The 21266-nt window shown below is 44.3% G+C and overlaps 1 protein-coding gene across 40 annotated transcripts in view; it reads left to right on the top strand.

The window, feature by feature from the left end:
• CACNA1C (calcium voltage-gated channel subunit alpha1 C) overlaps window positions 1-21266 on the top strand; it is a 473299-nt gene that overhangs the window by 429179 nt on the left and 22854 nt on the right. For 34 of the 40 annotated variants that reach the window (XM_085230299.1, XM_085230338.1, XM_085230100.1 and 31 more), the window contains 6 exons: window positions 9288-9320; window positions 12340-12468; window positions 15530-15595; window positions 18988-19079; window positions 19769-19934; window positions 20817-20944. In XM_085230299.1, the coding sequence (XP_085086425.1) occupies window positions 9288-9320; window positions 12340-12468; window positions 15530-15595; window positions 18988-19079; window positions 19769-19934; window positions 20817-20944 (614 nt within the window). The remainder of the gene's footprint in view (window positions 1-9287; window positions 9321-12339; window positions 12469-15529; window positions 15596-18987; window positions 19080-19768; window positions 19935-20816; window positions 20945-21266) is intronic. The other 6 variants (XM_085230120.1, XM_085230173.1, XM_085230222.1 and 3 more) reach the window with 1 other exon arrangement.

The raw sequence follows: 21266 nt of genomic DNA on the forward strand, positions 1-21266 counted from the left end.
GTCCTGTTGCATTTGAAGAAAGCAGGTGTTTTTTCTCCTGGTGTCAATGAGATGTGCAGTTTCTTTAACCTTCATCAATGCATAACTTGGTTAATTCATCTTCACCCTGCCCAAGAGCCTTTGGGCTTGCCAAATAAAGGATCCTGGCAACAATGCAGAGTCTTTGAGCTGGTAGGCTGCTTGCCTTCCTCCTTGGGAAAACATGATCTAGTCTCTGTTTGGCTCCTGATTGTGCCTGGATGAGTTGCCAAACTTAAGACTGGATTTTACAGCAAACCACAGGCCTGCTTCTGACCTTAAACATCACTGGTGTAATTCCTTATTAGTTGCACAGGAGTTGCAAATGTGCACTTTACTGGATTCACTGCATCTCAGTAAACCATTCATACTAAACACACAGCAAGCCTCTACAGAGATGGAGCCCTACAAAATCCAGAAGTCTCCTTCTTTCTGCCGTGTGCACGTGAGGCTGCCCGTAGAAACCTCAGTGGCACCAACATGCAGAGGGCACCAAGTTTCAATCTGTTCTTTATTATTTCTTCTTCTTAATCCTCTTCCCACACCATGCAATCCTATCAGCTAAATAATAAATAATTAACAAGTAGCTGTAGAAGAAGGAGCTCAAATGTTGAGCACAATGAAGACAAGTATAGCCATGACAGAGGATGGACTTGCTTCTAGGAATCTGCTTAGTTTATGAAATCAGCAGCCTCCAGGTAATATGAAGCCAGGGGATGATACACATCCTCTCAGTGCAATGGAGTATTACAAGATATTGAAGACAAGGAAAGCTTCTCAGGAAACTTATCTTAGAGAGGAGCTTTACTGCTATTACCCTTTCCAAGACAGGCTGCAGGATGGCATGAGGAATGGAAAAGGCTGCACCTTATACAGCACACAGCAGCATCCCTTTAAAGTAACCAAGACTGAGATGAATGCTTTGAACAGCCTCTTTCTTTTTCATTTCAAGTTCAAAATTACAGAATTACAGAACGGTTTGGGTTGGAAGGGACCTCAAAGCCCACCCAGCTGTGGGCTGCCACCCAGCAGCTCAGGCTGCCCAGTGCCCCATCCAGCCTGGCCCTGAAAAGCCCAGTGATGGGGCACCCACAGCTTCTCTGGGCAGCCGTGCCAGAGCCACACTGCCCTTTGAGTAAAGAACTTCCTCCTAATATCTAATCCAAACCTCCCTCTTTTAGTTAAAACCATTCTTCTTTGTCCGATCAGTGATATGGTCTTAGTAAACAAGAACCTTAGCTGACAAGTCACTCTCTATTTGCAGCCCTCTAAAGCAGCTGTTTTTTCAAAGTACTACTGAAAATAAGAAGCCAAGATGATGAATCTATTTAGGTGTTTGGAATGGGAGAACCTGGAGATGAAAAGAACAGTCTTCAGGAATGAGTCAAAACCAGAACCAGGCTGTGCTCCATTTGGATTACCTCACAGATTTCCCTCACTCCCTCCCAGACACTAGAAAGAAAAGAATAAGAAAAAAAGGAGAAAAGAAGAAAAGAAGAGAGAGAAAAAGAAGAATGACCAGTGTAGGAGATGTAAATCTTCCTAAAGAAATGAAGGAAACGAAGTCTGCCTTTTGCATCAGAATGCTAAATACACTGCTGAATTTGGTGCTTAAAAACCATGTTAAGTTTTTATCTGGAAAAGATAGTGAGACCTGCTGGACTATTTAGAAACAGCAATGGGGAGACAATTGGCATGGTTGGTAACTGAGCAGAGGAAATCTGGAGACCTGGGAACTCTCTGGCCAGGACTGCTCCCAGAGTCATCAGTCTCTTCTGGGCTGGGATAGCTTCATTACCTCCTGTTGGAATGTTTGTCCTGTGGACCAGGAATGGGACAAGTGAGAAGGGAACTGGAATGAAAAAAGTCCACTCTGTCAAATATGGAATCTGGCAGAGGTGTTCAAATCAATTAAAACCTCTCCTCAGCTGATATTCAGAGTAGAAAATCTTTTAAATTATTCCACCTTTAAAACTGTAAGTTTCTGCACACAACTGGCCTTTCAACATTTATTTTCATGACTCAGTTTATCTTCAGAGCCTTCATATCTAGCTGTGCTAGGGCTTTGTTTGTCTACCCGTACCACAAAATACAAATAACAAAACATAGGCAAGCTGCACCTGCTTCTTCAAGTCCTGTACTTGTACCTGAAGATGAGTGCTGCATCTCTGAGTGTTTAATATCTTCTTGTTTCATAGGAACACCCCAAGTCTGATTACCATAAGACTTGAACTCATCGTTTACCCAGGGCTAATGAGGAGGATTATTAAAACATCCTGAAAATTATGAACAATTTGCGTGGATATGCTTTACCAATTGTTCTGCTTTTCCTCTGAAAGTCATGAAAAAAACAGAGCTTTCAGCTGTATATAAAGGGATTCTTTCATTAACTGCCCAGTAATTGTCAATCTAAGGTAATTTGCATAAGCAAATTAGAGCAATTGACTTCCCTTATATTTACCTTAAGCGTTTGAAACCATAAGATAACTGTCTCACAATTTCATGGATATATATATATGAAATTAATTAATAACCTATTCAAATTGGTACGATTTGCATATTTGAAGCTAATTAGTAAAGCAAGCTCTAGAATTTCAAAATCTTTGAATACGTAGGAAATAAAAGGGAAAAAGCAGCTGGAAAATGCACTTGCTCTAAGAGTTACCTCGACACTATTAACTGGTTTTGGAATAGGCTTTTGCTCACACAGGAATACTAATATTTACCCTGAGATATGAGATTGTATGGCATCTATGTGATACATAGATATCACATATGAATATGCTAGCACTGCATGTAAATTGACATACAATAGTTAGTGCTGGTACAAAGGTAATGGCAACTCCTCGTACTGCACTATAATAAAAATGCAGTTGCCAGCGCAGGAGATCTTCTGTAGGGCTGCTGGAGAATTAGCCTGTTACATCATTCTTCCCAAGGAAATCAGCAAGGTGTTCACCATTTGCCCCAGTAAAAGCAGCATCATATGCACTGATTCCCTGTCCTCCTGTAGGGTGGTGCTCTTTTCTAACAGATGCTAAAACCACATCTCAGTGTATGGAAATGATCCCAAAAATCTCCATAGCTTCACCCAAATTAAAGATCTGTAGACATTTGTTATTTTTCATTCACAAAAGTTCCTAGTAATTCTTTTTTTTTTTTTTCCCAATTTTTTTTAATTGAAAATTACAAAGTTTCCAGTAAAACAACATTCCAACTGAAATAGTTGGGGAAAATGAAAACAGCTTCTTTAACTAAAAACAATTCCATCCAGGACTGGTTTTTTCATAGTTACATAACATCTCTAATTTAAACAATAACTCTTATTGACACGAAAACTCATATTGACATGTGCAAGGATAAAATGTCAGATTTTAACTTCTCTAACATTTCTGAAAAGTATTTTTCAACATTGTCATGTTTCTGCAGGATATTTCAGCATTCTTCTGATAGGAAATGCTTTTGTAGCAAATAAAATAACTCTGGCTAGTTTAACTCATAATATTCCCACAAATTCTCAAAGAAATGTGCACTTAATGAAAGAATACAGCATTTGAACAGCTTGCCTGGCTTAAAAAAAAAAAAAAATCTTGCTAATAATTTGATTTCGCTGTAAGTTTGTAGGAATTGAGAATTATGCCATCTGCAATCCAGTTGTACTCACTGTTAGAGAAATAGCAGATACATTTCTGCCAGGTCTTATCATAACTTGACAGACTTAGGTGGCAGGTGGATTATCTCTGGAGTATTTATGATTAAAACCACACACAGCAGTGGCAGAGAGATGACTCTGGAGGAGGTTGTGGTAACTCCCCAGTGTAATGGCAGGCTATCACTTGCCAGCAGCCAGGCTAATTTCGAACCCTGACTTTTCCTCTCCCTGCACAAGGACACATGTTACTCAGCTTCCTCAGGTCTTTCAGCTTTTTACACTACAGACACAAGAGAAACTCCAGTGGCATGGCCTCTAATCACATCTCCATGGCACTGATAAATTCTAGATCTCTTCTTCTCCTATAGCCTAGTAAATTCTTGGTCTTCCTGAAGCTTGTGTCATCATAGACCACGTCTCAGCTTGTGAGTGACCCACGTGTGAAATAAAAATCTCCAGAACAGTAGTGCTATTGGCTTGCAGCTGCCTTATTTGTGCCCTCTACAGCCAGTCAAGATTGAAGTGGCCAAAAAGCTGAAATAATCCTTCCGTTCTTTCTCCCCCTCTGTAGCAACAAAATCAAAGCACTGTTGCCCACCTGGTATCCCTAATGAAACTACTTTTAATTTAATTCCCTTCTGAATCTTACTTATATTTGTACAGTGAGGTAATTTTCCCAGAATGTCTCTTTCCACCATCATTTTGTGCCTAAGAATGTTACAGATGCAGTGTGGCTGAAGTAGACCACAGTCTTGGAGGACTTCAAAATACAAGCCTTGAGCTCAAGAGGACCAATAATAGGAAAACTGCAAATTAATTACACAGCACTGCTGCCAGCTCAGGTGAACTCTGCAGTGCAGATTCTCAGAGGCATACTTCCTGGAATAAGTAATAAAAAGCAAGTGGTGATTTATCACCCCCTTCATCATGGGAGAACCAGTGGACAAGTTTCCAGAAGATATGGCATCTTCATGGATAACTTTTCATTCTCTGATCATCAACAACAATCGGTGAACCAGCAGACATTCATCACTAGCAACCAACTACTGCGAGTGGCCTCTTAAGAGCTTCATACACAAGCTATGTTCTCCTCAGTGGAAAAATCCCATTAGTGATTCTTAGTCACATAAGGTAATATAAGTATCTGACCAGTCTGATTTCATGAGAAATACCAAGATGCAATCATGTCATGGTGCTAAAGTCTCAGATTTCCTCTCATCTCTTCAAAACTAAGGCTACCAGGCAAAATTAAAATGTGGCCAGTACAGCATTGTGTTAATTGAGACAGCTCTATCTAACAAAGCACCAATAGCTATGTGCATTAAGCTGATTACCAATTCTTCCTATCAAGCCAGGCTGGATTCTGCCTTGCAAAGGATTACAAAACTAGCTTCCTTCCTACAAACAGAACATGGCTTGCTGGAAAGTAAAAAGTCACATTTCTCAAAGGCAGGGAGAAACTCAGCTTGGACTTCCTAACACGGATTAGAGCTTCAGTGTATCCTATAATGTAAAAAATGACTACTGTCAACAGTACCAGTAACGGGAATGCCACCTGCCCGTGCTGTCATCCCAGCAATAATCAGACTTCTACAAGTACTGAAACTTACCTACCAGCAGTTACGTAGCCTCCTTGGATTTACTAATTCACTACATGATGCATGATCCTAATGGAGTTCCCCTGTTTCTAGGTGCTATTTTTTCTGAATAACCCTTGTAGTTGTCAGAAAACCAGCCAAAAAAAACCAGGTAGCTCAAACTTCTCAAAGTGGTTCTTTATCCCTGATGTTCCACAGGATCAAGGAGGGATTGATGCCTCTTCTTGGAATTTTTCTAATGAAACTTTCATCTGAATTTATTAGCTCACCTTATTATTTTCTTCTAAGTCTCTTTGTATCAGACAATATTCTAAGCCAGGGCTCTTTCAAGGGTCTTCAATACTACTGTGATGGCATAAAGCCTTTAGTCTTCTTGCTCACGTTTTGGCTTCTGTTCTTACAGTTCTTTAGGGCCAAGTCATCCTCTCTCAAAAACTTTCAGAATTTCAAGATGGGCAGCGTTTTGTAGTACAGTATTGACTGTTATACATTGCCCCTAAAACACTGAAACTGGTTCTTCCAGATTGCAAATTTTATCCTCTCCTAGTTTACAAAGCAGTTGGATTCAGCATCTGGAAAACCCCTAAACATAACATTCCTCTTACAAGCAATACTTCCTTAACTTGGTGGCATAATCAGATATGACTCAAATGTGAGTCAGCATGTATGTTTAGGAGATTCTAGCCCACTCCCACCTAGCCAGGTGGAGCAGTAGTGGTTAACCGGAGAGCAGGACTGGCAGGAAGACAGAACAGTTACCGTATTCTGAACTGTGTCCTCTAAGATTTTAAGTATCTCTCTGTTGAGTACACATGCCTTCCTTCCTGGGAACCTTATTACCTGGGAACTTGAATCATAATGGGTACAAGCTCTGCCTTTTATTTTTGGGCTCATAGGGGCTTTAAGGATGTATACGGGTGGGCAGCAGCTCAAGCAGTGTTTCCATGTGTGCTGACACACACTAAACATGGTTAAAATAACATACATATGGGCAGCAAAATTCTGAGGAATTTTCCGGACATGTTTCAGGGATCTCCATCTTTATCCTGGTGAATCTTTATGTTGACTTCCAGTACCTGTCTATTTTTTTACCTTTTCTGCTCCTTGACATCTGCTACCTTTTTAAATATTAACATCTTGATGTTAACATCAAGAATAAATTTAAATAATAATAAAAGGAATGGCCCAATCAGCTCAGTGCATTCATCCCCATTGAGTGCCTTTACATGGAAGTATCCTGCCTCAGATGTATCTCTTGCCCCTCTTAATTCTGCAGATTCCTTTTTGTATCACTCTTACGTGTCTCTGGACTTGCTTGTGACTTATACTTGAGGTCTCTTTTCTGTGTGATGGAAGTTGCTCAGAACATCATTTCTTGGTTAATCTCACTGTTAGTGTTGTTTCCCTTTCTGATTCAGTTATGTGCATAGTACTTGTCCCCCACATGACAAGAGCAAGGTAGAATAGAGCAAAGTTCCTTTGCAGGTTAGACCTTAAGCAGAGGAAGAGATGACTTCAAAAGAGTTCAGCCAAGGCCGCCTTTTGTTACATGGTGTTGCTTATCCAAAACCTCCTTCAAAGATAATAAACAGCTGAAGATTTGCTGTTATACATTGTTCTGAGACATGCAGAAATAAAATCTTGTCTGCTTTAACTGGGCATTCAACACTATCTTTAATTCCAAGTACCTATCATCATGTCTCCATCCTTCATTCTCAGGTGCCAGGTGCTTGTCTTTGTCCTTAAATTGGCATGCTCTCATCATTTGCAAGGTTACAGATTCTCAGACAATCTAGCGATAGCTTTCTGCATTATCATTAGAAATGGCCAAACTTTAAAAGTTACAGTAACAGGTTCTCAGGTATCCCTGCTCAGGTCCATATGATGACTCTTTGGCATCCATGGAAAATGGTAGTATTTGTTTCCCCTCTCAAGCTGAGGACTGATTCTGCCCCTGTGTACCTAAGCACAAAATACCATAGAGTACAAGCATGTCAAGAGTCTCAACCCATTTTGCCAGTTTGTACGGGTATTACCTGCCAGCATTAATGGAAACTTTCCTGTGCTGCTTTTGAGTGTTTATTGTAGGTAGAGATACACTGTGTTCCATATTTGACTCCATCTTAAAACATAGGCCAGTTACTTAAGGGAATAAAAGAGGAGTAAGTCAAACTCTGCTCCACTGTCTTAATGACAAGGATACTCAGAGCCTCTGGTTCCTAGTTCTCCAACATGTTGCCAGCTTCCTCTAAGTTGAGCATCCCATATCAACAGTGCCATCTTAGCTTGTTACAGTCATATCCTTCTATACAGATTTTTTACTGTTACATAACTATTTTCCTCACTTTCTGATGAAGCACTAAAAATATCAAACTGACAATTAAGTTACATTATTCCACAGTAACTTACAAGGTTCTTCAGACAGACAGTCAGAGATACACTGCCACTGTCAGCTAGGAAGGATTGAAAATCCTGAAAGGTGCTGAAAAATGTTTTACTTCCTTCAGCCAGTTTGGAGGAGCTTTGTACCTTCTACCAGGAAAGCAGTAACTTGCAGAATAAGGCTCCTGTTGTTAGAAAAGATTATTTGCAAAACTGATCAGAAGAAAGGGGGTGATACAGAGAAAAGCACTGCTGGAAAGGAGAGATTTGCCCAGGAACACAAAATCAAAATCTCTGCCTGGGCTGTAAGAAACATTCCTATGGGCAGTTCTCCCTTATTTGGCATTCAAGCCAACATTTGCCTGTATATGCAATCTGAAAACACAAGCAAGCGTGAAAGAGGAGGAGAAAAACAATGAAAGCTGTCCCTGCCAAACCAACGAGTTAACCCAAAAGAATATTGCATGATCAGGTATAGCTTGGCTTTTTAATTCATCTCATTTGCCTATATCACCAAATAGTCTGAACATCCAAAATGCAAAGTTTATTTAGGTAATACAGTGAAAGTTTTGTTAGTACAGTGTCCTTGGAGATCAGAAGCACACTGATTTGGCACTAGACGTGAATTTTGCCATTGGCAGAGAAAGTCCATCAGTTTCAGCTTTGGTAGCATAGTTAAAGGAAGCAATGTAAAACAGGCTTGACATGTGGGGCATATGGCAGAGATTTGATCTGAAGGGTTATACTGCCCTTGCACCAATGGATTCCTGATAACATTGCCTTTATTTAATTTTTAATTCTGCTTCTTACACGTAAGGGTATTTGCTGCCTTGAGTGTTTTTTAGAATTGCTTTCAGTATTGGAAATGGCCCCAGGAGTTATCAAGAAGTGTCAGGAAGAGTGTTTGCAGCAACTACACTCTTCCAGGGAGGACTGGGGCTCAGCTCAGCTGAGCTTGACCTCAAAGGACGCATCCGATGGGTGCTGCAGCTTTGCTGAGGTGGGTGAAGTGTAGAGCAAGCTAACCAGCCTTACTAATCTGCTTTCCTAATCAGCTGGCAGTAGGTATTTAGGGTTGTCAAGAGCTGATTGCACTGTCCCAGCCCATTTTCTTAGTAAGAGCAATGTAATCATCCAGAACTATGTGTAGGGGAATGGGGAATATATAAATAGAGAACTTTGCTTTAGCACTGGGATGTTGTGGATTTAGTTAGACTGATGCACTAGAAGCTGGCTGCTCCCTATGCAGTCATTGCTGGATCTGGGCTGAGGAACTGAATCTAGCCTTGTACCCAACTTGGCTGTGGTGATGCAAGAAACATTTTAACAATATCTATACCTCGCCTGCCTGGATTCCGGGATGTCTAGCACTGAGGAAACAACGGGTCAAATTTACATGTGGTGTTAGTGGATGCAGCTCACATTGTTGCATTCAATGGGAGCTGTACCTACTTCTGCCATGGCCAGCTTTGATCCTGGACATCCTAAGGAATGAGCCCAGCCTCTTGTGCATTACTTTCACACTCCTTTTTGCCCTTTCTGCCATTTTGTTGCTCCTGTGTTAGCCAAGACCTAGTTTACTAGGGCTCTTGATTGAAGACTTATTACAGCTTATTTCTGTCTGCCTTTCTTTAAAGCCAGCTGAAAATACCCAATGCTCTTCCTCTATGGTAAGACCGAAAATACAGACCACCCTCCCAGCTTCTGTGACACTCTCTCTAACACACTCCTTTATTCTCTTTCCCCTGATCACAAGTTCTCTCTCCAAGCCCAGCCTAGTTATTTGTGCATGAAGCTGCCATGTTGTGTATTGGTGTGAGTCTGGTGTTCACATGAGCTGTGAATATGCTGCACATGTGTATTTCTTGTGCATCCTGAGCTTTCCTTTGGTCAAGTTAACTGTCGTTCTGCCTTCTAATGAATCACTAAGAGAGAACACGACCTGTTCAGATTTCTTGTTAGCAATGAACTACATCACTACCAATGTGATGACTTTGCAATGAGATTTCATGTCCAATTTTACAAACTGGAAAGGAATGAGATTCTGAAGCTCCTCTTTGGTGAGGTGTTGTTGCTGTAACGTATGTGTTTATAGTATGTAGTATAACCATGCAATGCTGCACATAAATTGTACTGCTTTGGTGTACAAGGAAGTTCCTACACTGCACCAGCAGAGCTTCAGTGACTCCATTCTGTGATTTCCTCCTCTGACAAAAATGTGTCTTCAAAAATCTGGATGGCTGCTAGGAAAGAGTAAGCAAGTCTACTTAGACATTACACGTTAATGTGCAGCTACCTTGTTTCAAAATGACCGTAATCTCCTGAGGCATCACTGATTAATTTTGGCTGAGTGCTTCGATGTCACTGAGCTACAGAGATCAGTGTCAGGGATGAATTTCACAGAATAACAGAATTGCAGGGTTGGAAGGGACCTCAAGCGATCACTGAGTCCAACCCCCCTCCTAAAGCAGTACCCTACAATAGGTTGCACAGGTAAAGGTCCAGATGGGTCTGGAATATCTCCATAGGAGACTCCACCACCTCTCTGGGCAGCCTGTTCCAGTGGTCTGTCACCCTTACCATAAAGTACTTCTGCGTTTATTCCACGCTGTCCATTTTTTAGATCTTCTCTACCTTGGGATCTAAGGAGGGCAGGGACAGTTTTCTGCTTTCATCCCGTGTCCTCTCAACAAGACAAAGCAGTGTCTGTCTAGACCCATGTCCTATCATGCTGCTGTCCAAAGAGCTAAGCCCAGAAGGAGCAGCAGCAGCAGTTAGGATGAGAAGACCTTTCTTTTTTTGTTACAACCACAGCAGTAGTGATGTCCACACTACTTTGGAATTTAAACCTCAACTCTCTTTAGGTAGTACTGGAATTTAGCTCCTTAGGAAAAGTGAAAAGGAGGCCATAGGGCTTCTGTAAGACTGGGAGATGTACACAACCCTACAGCTAGCCCTCTGGGACTGTAGTTCTGAAGTCATTCAATGCCAAGATTTTTGATTTCTTGGCAGCTATATTCCCTCCTTTACCTCAGAGACATTCCCTCCAATTCACTGAAGTGCCCAGGCTGTTGCTCAAGTCAGAACACAGGAATAGTGAGATTTAGGGAGCACTCGGCCATTTCCATGGCACAGCCTATTCCCCCCATCTTTTTCACCGTGCTACTGCGTGGGCAGCCAGGATCAGCCTTTGCTGCAGACTGGAGGAGGCTGCCCGAAATACCCACTGGTGATTCACACGGATAGACAGACAGACTGCAGCTGTACTGCAGTCCTGAGGCACTGCAGGCACACAGAAGCAGAAAGGGCTGAGAGGCAGCCAGGTGGATGAAGCCAAACACAAACCAGCACGTCCCAGGTGGGAAACAGGAGATGCTCACAGCATCTTCATCTGCACATCTGGAGTTTTAATCCCAGAAATGCATATCCGAGAGGTTTCTGTGCCTCAGGTTTTATCAGAAATAGAGACAGATGCAGCTTTTGCTGCCCTGTGACAGGAAATCCCAAGGGTCTGTTCTCTCTTGGTTTACACCGTGGTGAGTAGTTAACAGCGAGGGTGATCTGCACTGTTTCTTCCTCCAAAATGTTGCTCTTTTGGTGTTTAGACTTCAACTTTGCAGGCTAGGTGTGAACAGAACAGGGGTCTCTGAGCCCTTCATTGCAAGTCAGGTGGCACAGTGACAGTGTTATCTCCGTATGTGACAGAAGGTTACATTCCCACAGTGCTTCTAGTGGAAACCAGGAGCTCTGCAGTCTGCGTGCAGTATTTTAGGGAGTTAATGAGCTGGGAAACATTGCATTGCTGTGCCTTGCGCTAGGCAGCAGGGCCTCCGCAGGTGAGCCTGCTGGCATCTGGGCAGTCAGAAAGAGATTGCCTTCATATGAGTGAAGTCTTAGGAATGTCAGAGTCGGTTATGGGCCCAGGGGAAAATGCTTAGGGACAAAACAGATGCTGTGAGGAAAAAAAAAAAAAAAAGAAAGAAAGAAAGAAAAAAAAAAAAAAGGCTATTTAAAAACACTGCACGCTTGAACAGTAGCAGAGAAGGCAAAATAAAACATTAAAAAAAAAAAAAAGCAAAAAGGCAGATCGCAGACTGTGGGAAGTACAACAGGGTCATGAGAAATGCACAAGGCTCAAATGCAGAGCAGCGAGTGCAGCTCAGCCCAGCAGCATGGCTGCAGCAGGGCCACTATTGGTACGCATAGTGCCAGCATCCTGTTCTGGACCTCAGAGCAGACCTGGGACCTGCTGTTTCCCAGCAGAGCAAGTGGCACGTTGCCAGTGCCTACAGCACTCCATACAGCTGCTGACTGACAGGCTCACCAGGATCAACCATCTGATACAGGTCCATAGAGGAAGTATCTCTCTCCTCCAGTAAAATAGCACAGGAGAATTGCATCCTGGCACTGTTAGAGGGAATGTAATGAGGGGAGCATCATCAGTCCCTGATCCCTAAAGTCCAGGCAAGCAGAAACGAGAGGCTATGGCCTAGGAAACCTTGTAGATAGCCTCAGTGCCATGGGAGAGAAGGCCCATCCATGGTGTGCCAGTGCACTGCAAGCCCAGGGAGCATTACCAGGATAAGGAACAGTGCAGTGAGCTCTCAGCATAGCTCTGTGCTCTGTGGCCCAGGGCCCTTGTTTCTCTCGTGCTGTTGTAACTCCTGCCTCTGTGACAATGGCTTCCAGAACGCAGAGGAAAACTCTCGCATCTCAATCACCTTCTTCCGACTCTTCCGCGTGATGCGTCTTGTGAAGCTCCTGAGCCGAGGGGAGGGCATCCGGACACTGCTTTGGACCTTCATCAAGTCCTTCCAGGTATTCCTTCACTTGTTTCTATAGGTCATAGCCCTTCTGTTTTTTTCCCCTTGGCTGCCCCACGGGATGAGTTTCACCCCCACTGCCTAAGTCAAAGAATGCTCAGCAGAGCAGCACACACAGGCAGCATGCAGCACAGAGGAGCCTCAGGCAAATGGAGATCACACTGGATGGCTGCCTGGGTATGAGTTTCATCTTTAAAGCACGAGTAATTGCTTGAGACCCTCCTGAATTGCCTTGATGGTTCTCTTCAACTCAATTACTGTCTGTAACCGTTCAATCTTTTTTTTTTTTTCTTTTTTCCCTAGTTTTGGCTGTATTTTATAACTTGTTTTAAGTGGAACTCACAGGGGAAGCAAGGGTCTCAATTAAATTTCCCTTGAGCCTTGTTTTGAGGATTCCAGTGAATATTAGGGGTGTGGATCCCATGCTTTCATCCAGAAAGAATTTCACCTTTTCAGCCCTAAACCTTTGGACTTGGTAACAGTGACAAGTTATTGGATCACTGATGCTTTCACCTGTAGACAGGTGCATTTCAGTGGTAGGTGAAGTACCAGAGGAGAGAGTGGAGGCAAAGGAGACCAAACAGGTTAAGAATCGTCACCCCTGGTGGTGAAACAAACACCGAGAGAGAGCTTATTGCTAGAATAACAGCTTCCAACACAGATGCTAATCTAGCACAGAAAAACATTTGTCAGAGATGAAGCAAATTCCTGCCTTTCGTGAATGCTTGATGTGAATGTGGTGGGCCAGCACAACCTGGCTGATAGTTGGGGCAAAGCTGGAGAAAGCATCAGGTTATTGTTTGAGCTACTCCAGTGGGAGCCATTTTGTCTGCATGCACAGGAATGAGGTTCCCTTGGCACCACTCAACGTCCCTGATGGATGGAACAGTCACACTTTTGCAGTTCCTGGTCCCCACCCCTTGCCTCCACGCTCCTCCAGCCTCCTTTGTAATAGCTTGCTCTTACCCTGAGCTCAGAGTGCCAGGGCTCTCGGCTGGAGAGGATGACGTGGATGGGAAAGGGAGTGCCTGGTGCTTCAGTGACCTTCAGACCTCTGTGACTAGAGAGTCACTTTTAGACAGGGTTGAAGGGTGATGGGAGAAAGTATCAGGGGAGGTATATTCCATAGCAGGGGGAAAAAAAAATTAAAACAAAACAAAACACTGAGCAAGTTTCTTTCTCCTTTAAAGCCCTTAGCTGTTTATAACATAATATTCTCGGCTTAGAGCTCCTCCTCTTGCAACGACTTTATAGCTAAGATTAGGCCCTGCGCAGAGCTCCCAGCTCAGCCACTCCCACCGCCACAATCCCTGCAGATTTTGTCTGGCACAAGCTCTTCCCCGTGTCCCCACATGCTTCCAGGAAGTGTTGTTGTTCACGCAGGACAGCCTCAAAAGCAGCGAACTCATGCAAGAGTTCAGATCCCATCATGACCATGGTGTGCGCTGGGCATATGATGCCTTATATATAGCCCAGGACACTGGTCAGAGGAGAGCCTGGTGGGAAAATGCTCAGCAGGGTTTCCGCCAGCAGAGATAGCAGCAGAGAGCAGGCTGGTGGGTGGGAGGAGTAGGAAGTGAGAGGGGTGCTGAGGGCAAGGCGAGGTCGTGGGAAGCAGAAGGACAAAGTGGTAAATGCAGGGAAAGACAGAGCTGAAGGACAGAGGCAGAGGAGGGGGAATATGGGACATGGGGAATTCCCATGGGGAGTAATGGGCAGAGATGAGTGGGAAGGTGCGTCAGCGGGCTGAGCACCAGGTCAGGTGGGAAGACGTTCTTCCAAGCGCCATGTGAAAGATGGAACTGATAAGGTTACGCCCATGTAATCCTATCTGGACACTCTCCTGGGAGTTCTTCTGAGGTCTTATTTGAATCAAATCCCAACCGAATGATCCCAAAATGTGGGGAGCCCTGTATCTCCAATGGCACTGTGAGGTAACTGCACAGATTTGTCTGACACCATCAAGCACAGAGGTATCTGCCTCCGAGCCTCAAGATGATGGTTACAGACATTTTTCAAAGGTTTAACTTACGGCTATTTTAATATTCAGATCTCTTTGAGATTACTTTTGCAGGTCTTCATCAAATCCCAATGGCAGTCAGTGAAAATGCCTCAGTTTTTCCTGTAGGATTGACTCCTGATGAATTGAAGCATAAACTTGAAATGTATAAATAATTTAATGTTAAAAAATAATAAGAAGAAGAATGTTGTAGATCCATAAAATGAGGTGTTCAAAATCCTGACCAGGAGCTGTACTGACAATTTAGGATAAATATGTCTGCCTGTTGCCTTTGAAGTAAGGTCTGGAAATCTCTGGTCTGAATACTATATATTTCAAAAGCAACAGGGTAGAAAGTGCCTTCTTAAAGACCCAAGATTGTGAGGGCCTGAGCTGTGTCCTGATTCCTGCTAGCGGTGGAGGAAACCAAGAACACTCAACACTTTGCTGATTGCATAGGCCTCTTCCTTATGAGGCAGCTCTGTTTATCAGGGCTCTGCATTTCCTCTTCAGCAGCAGATCACTGACACGTAGGGCACGGCAGACACCATCACAGACACCTAACACTGAACCGGGAACAAAGCTCTGGATCCTTTAGGTACTTGGGATGGAATCAGCCATTGTAGGAGAGACCTTGAAGTTGGGTCTGAGCAGCTGTTGCATTTTTTATTTCACCAGACTGGGTCCTGAAAATAAATAAATAAATAAATAAAAACAGTTAGAGAACATTGCCATTCGGGACAGAAGAATAGCAGTTACAGTAGTTTTCTCCTGCCTGTAGGCAGCTGTGTGGGCTGTTTGTGCCCTTACTTCCCCCACTCATTCAAGGGCAGGACTGGCTCAAATGGGGCAGAGCAGCAGCATCCCCGAGAGGGAGCGGAGTCAGAGCCCGGCTGGGCTGGGAGAGAACAAGGGTGGCAAGTGTGGGCCAGTGTCGGCATCTAGTGGCCACTTGGCGAGTTACAGCCTCTGCCCAGTTTTCCCAAGCCAGTGGCGCAGAGCGCTTTCAGAGTGCCAGGCACGGTGGAGACACGTCTCTTTTTTTTCTCATTTCTAGGCTCTCCCCTATGTGGCTCTTCTAATAGTGATGCTGTTCTTCATCTACGCCGTGATTGGGATGCAGGTAAGTCATGCTAATGAGCTCAACTGCATCTTTCTCCTCCTCTTAGAGGTTTAAGGACTGACCTGTAAGGTCACTAGGTCAACATGTAGTTGTAGAGGCTTACATGAATGTTTTCCCCAAGCAAGGTAAGAAGGCAGCTAACCTTGATTGGAAAGCATTTTCTGCATGTGCACTTCCAAAAGTACAACCCACTCCAGCAAAACCAAAAAAAAAAAAAGATCCATTTAATGATAAAACACAGTATAAAATCAATTAAAGGAATGTGCCAGCCCTCCACACCACACTCCCAAAGGAATACCCAGAAACTCTGGCAAAGGTGAATTACTGCCTTGCTCATTGGCTCAAAAGAGTTGTTTCAGTGGGCTCGTGGCCATGCTGCACTGAGCAAACCCCATTTTTCTCTCCCATCACTTTCATGCTGGCCTGATTCTACTGGCTCATAAAGAGCAGCTTTTGATTTACACCCTTGAAGGCAAATATGGGATCAGAACCAATGTACCAACTCTGTGTTTGTGCCAGTTCTTCAGGAAGCTGCATCAATACAATATCCTATTCAGCTTGCAAAATGAACTTGGAACCAGCCTGAGCATTCATCTGTGCAAGGAACTGATGTTGCATACAGACCATTGAAGACAGTATGTGATAGAGGCACAGTCTGTGACAGTCCCAGCCTCATTTGCTGTGCTTCTTTTCAAACTAAGCTTCACTTTCCACTTCTGTGTTAATCAAAGATCTCAGACAAAAGTTGGCCATCTGGGACCAGAAACCATAGCATAAAAAGGCAAGGCATAATTACTTCCAGAGGTCTTTAACCACAACAGGCTTCTTGGTTTCAACAATGCAGACAGAATTTGTAACAAAATTCATCTCACCTTTCTGACCTTATTTTAATTTGTTTCCTGTTACTACAATCACATTTTTTCATAGGCTCCATCCACCCTCCCCCAGTATGAAAAATAAAACCAATCTTATCTTGAATTATCATAGATTATCATAATTGCCTCCAGTAATTACAGCTGTCATTCAATATACTGGGCTCATACTTTAAATGTGCCAGCTCAACTGGACAAGATCTTTACAGGATTACCTGTGCTAAACAGAAAATCACTTGAGAGTATTACACTATGTTATGTAGCTACACAAAGCATTAGAAATGGCTTCTCTGCACCTACCCAGATGGGGCTTATGATGATCATGGCACTGTCAGGGCTAGATAGATTATTCTGTAATTGTATTCCCTCTTTTCTTAGCTACTTCTAAGTTATCTGTTTAATCATTGGCAAACATTCATGCCTCTGTTTTAATCATCTCGACAGCCTGAAGATCATACATTTCCCTTTCACGTTGATCTAGATTACTGGATCGCTTTCTGTCCCCCTATCTTTCAATAGAAAAGAAAGTTCCTCTCTTTTGTCCTCTTTGCTTTTAGCCTGCTGACCTGCTACCGTCATTTTTTGTCATAATGGCATTTCAGACATTTCATGTGCTGTTCTCTTGGACCCTCTGACAGGTGGAGTTCTCTCACACTCAGGGAGCCATAGTAGGGAGAATCCTTCCCCACTCCATTGAGCAGCTTCCTTAGAGCCTACAGGCACCAGATCTGAAGAAAATGTAAAAATTCCCCATGTAAACAAGGCCTACCACGTTATCTCAGCTAATCACCTGGCTAGGAGCGTAACAACATTCAAGCCTTGCTATTTGATGTGGACAAGCGGAAAAATACAAATTGATGCTGACAGAGGCAGCCACTGCTATAATGGCGTGGGAGGCACAGGCTGTGGGAGAGGAACCTCTACCTGCAGCTCTTCATAGCTGACCCATGCAAGGCTGCCATGGAAGCAGGTGCTGGTGCGTCATGTGTGAGGGAAGCTGCTGGGAAGAGAGGAAAAATCAAGCTTCCAGCATGGGAGGTTCCCTTGCCTACGCTTGCCTGAAAAAAAAATACGGGCTGCTTCAGCTCAAGCTGCCTCTGAGCATTTAAGCTGTTCTTCTGCTCCTCCTCAGCACAGCTGGGGCTGTCACTGCCACCCACGGCATGGGGACAGCCAGGGCTGTCCCCAGGCCTGCACATCCACCAGGATCCCCTGCAGAAAGGCTGCCATGAGCAGGCCCTCCTCTCCTCTGGCATGGCCCTTCTGTCATTGTCCCTGCACGTCTCAGAGTGTTAATTATCAGTGACATGTGCTTGAAAAGGAGCTCCGTGTTCTCTCGGAGCTGCTCTGTTCCTGCTGCTCATCTTGGCTATGAGATTGCAGCTCTCAGCCCTTGAGGCCTCTGCCATGCTGCTATCAATGGGCAATAGTCCTGGCCGACGGTGCTGTGCAGACCTTGTTGCCAAGCAGGGTTTGTCGGGTTCTTGGTCCCAGTGCCCACAGGCACAAAAGTGTCAGACTTTCTCAAAGAAGCCTAGAACTGTCCTGCACCAGGAACTTGGCATCTGGCAGTGGGCTCCTAAAAGCTGCACCAAGTGTTGCAGGCTTCATGCTATGGCTGAACAACTGGTTATCTCTGCTACAATGATGGTTAGCTGAGCATGGGAGAAGCTGTCAGCCATCCTTTATGGCTCTAAGGAAAGGGCTATCAGATCACCATTACAATTTGGAGCAGCTCAGGTGCAGTGCATGGAGAGCACCAAAGAGTTTGAAATAGCAAGCAGAATTTTTCTTCTGCATTGACTTAAATTGTTACCATCATCACTTTGTAACTCAGAGCAAGTTCCCTGCAAGGGCTGTAATTCTTCAGTTGCCTTCTCTGCAAAAGCATTACTGCTGCAGACCACCTAAAACAGCACACAAGACACTGGTCTGCTTCATTTCTGTCTCAAAGAGCCACTGCTTTCATTTACATCATGAGGCTTTTAAGCTAGATCTTACCTGTCATACACCTCTCATGTGTACTTCTGGTAGGCTCTTCCACTGCTCCATTCCCTTTTTCTCTGGAAAAATCTAGTCATCATCTTCACACTGCTGCATTCTGAAGGGTCCTGAGACATTCCTGGTGACAAGCATGGTTTACCAGGAGGACAGGCATTTAGATAATTTCCAGACTCAACATACTTTACACTGTTTGGGGAAGATGCAAAGCACTTCAACAGACTTGGAACTTCAAGGAACTTCCCAGATGAGTGCCAGTTTACAGAAGGCCACATATCATCTATTCACAGTGTATAAAATAAGGAAGTATATCTTGTTTAATATGAGTGCTATTCTGGTAATTAAGTACAAGCAAGAGAAGCAACAGCAAATATGAAAGATCAGTGAAAATGTTTGAGAGAAAGGCAGATTCCATTAAATGTCAGCTCTCCAGAGTCACAGGGAGGCCAAGAGCTGCAGGTAACAGGAGGTTTGGGAGTTTTACAAAGCTAACCTTAAAAGACCTCTGCTTTCTGCCAGGTATTTGGTAAAATTGCACTGAACGATACCACAGAAATCAACCGCAACAACAACTTCCAGACCTTCCCCCAAGCGGTGCTGCTGCTTTTCAGGTGGGTGTCTGACAGCTCTGGATTGTGTCAGTCCAGGAGTGTGATTTCTCTACTCTTGTGCACAGTTTATCTCCTTCCAACACTTCCACATTCACAAGGTAAGTAGAAACATGTTGTCCCTTGGCAGGAGAACCTAGGAGCTCTGCCAGATGAAATGACCGCTCTGCTAAGCCTCGTGCCCTGCCACCTGACACTGATCAGCACTCAGTGCCCAGGGAGGGAAGCAGGTCCTCCTGCTCAAAAGAATGGCAGACAGCTGTTCAGTTCTCTCGCACCATGATACTCATCACAAACTCCTCCTTCTTTCAAATCAAGCCAATATGACTCCAGCTTGTTCTAGCAGGGAAAGGGGGATGAAGCAGGCATGCTTTGGCATGGCCATGCCTACCTCTGCTTGCACATCATCTGCTCCAGCTGTGACCAGGTGTGCTAGGCCCAGGGAGGGGTGCTGAAGGTGGGGAGAGGAGGATGGGGAGTTGGTGTAAATGCAACTCTGTCTTTGTTTTCATGGAAGTTTCTCGTGTAATACATAGACGTTGTCACATACATCTCAGCAGAATGTAAAATCCCAGACATTGGCCTCATCTGCTTGTAGTTGACTTTGGGAGAGCAGGAGAAGGTTGCTAATGTGCAGCTCCCTCCCATATCAAGGGTCACTGCTGTCTTCCCTTACTTTTTGCTGTACCCAGGTGTGCCACCGGTGAGGCCTGGCAGGAAATCATGCTGGCGTGTCTCCCAGACAAGAAGTGCGACCCAGAGTCAGAGCCAGCCAACTCCACTGAAGCTGACCATTCCTGTGGCAGCAGCTTCGCTGTCTTCTACTTCATAAGCTTCTACATGCTCTGTGCCTTCCTGGTGAGTTGGCCAGAACACTTATAACTTGCCCCAGTCAAACTGACCTCTGCCTCCCTGAGCCTCAGTGCTGCACAGAAGAAGGATGGCTTCAAAGATGGGAAAATTCCTCGTGGAGTCTTTCCCAGTAGCACTCTTGCCATGACAATTCCTCCTTGGGCTCTGCAGGTCCCACCTCTCCCTGCAGCCTGGGGGATGCTCTGCTCCCACCCCAGCTCTTTGTGCACAGCAAAGGAGCCCTCTTCCCTCCACCCCTGTATGAGAAAACCAAATTAGCATGTTGTGGGCTGTGCTGAGGCTAGCAACGCCTCAGCCACACTTCCCACCTTCCCTCCTACCTTCCTTCTGGCTGCCAAGCAGGTTTTTTTTCCCCTGCCAGCAGCAATGACTGTGAGAATACACATACCCCACTTGCATCTGCTCCGTGTTGACAATATGGCATTGCTCAGAGTGACAGCACATGTTCTGCAGCGCGCATCAGTGCGCAAAACTCTCCCAGTGAACAGCAGCAAGATTTTTAAAATGTTGGTCTGGGGCCAAGAGAAAGGAATTTTATCTCAGCCTCACAACCCATAGAGGATAAATTCTAGGTTCTCTATCACTACCCCTAGTGGGCAAAGACACAGGTAAACAAAAAGCCCTCACTGCACGCCTACAGCACACTTGGGCCTCATCCATCCAGTTGCTGAATGCTGATCAGCTGAGGATGTCCTGTCTTGGGGATCTTCCTGTTTAAAATATGGGGCTTACATGCAGGAACAGAGAGAAACCACCCCAAATGACCTCCTAGATTTACAAGTCCAAACTTGGACTTTGAATTGAGAATGTGGAAAAGTCTACTGTTACCTATCTCATACACCAAGTCATCTTTGTCCTTGTTTGCAGATCATCAATCTTTTTGTAGCTGTTATAATGGATAACTTCGATTACCTGACACGGGACTGGTCCATTTTAGGACCACATCACCTAGATGAGTTTAAAAGGATCTGGGCAGAGTATGACCCTGAAGCCAAGTAAGTAACCCAGCCTGGATAGCAGAGCTCTTCAGGAGAACAGGCCCGTTGTTTCCTGTTCTCCAGACCCAGTGCAGTAAGTGCAACATCCCTTCCTCAGGAACCCTTTTTTTCTGCAAGAATCTTAAAACAGATCCCTCCTTAAGGAATTGCTGGTAAATCCACAGGCCAGCAATGCAGTGATACACACAAAAATCTATGCATCTGAGCTGTACCATCACCTGGCAGGACACTGTTTTGCTTTCAATCAAGGGGAGGAACAGACTGCTGGGTGAGGGGATATTAGAAAACTTAAGAGAAGGTTTGAGAGTTGTTTTACTGT

The sequence above is a fragment of the Meleagris gallopavo genome, chromosome 1 (assembly GCF_905368555.1).
Source record: "Meleagris gallopavo chromosome 1, MGAL_WU_HG_1.1, whole genome shotgun sequence".
Lineage (NCBI taxonomy): Eukaryota > Metazoa > Chordata > Aves > Galliformes > Phasianidae > Meleagris > Meleagris gallopavo.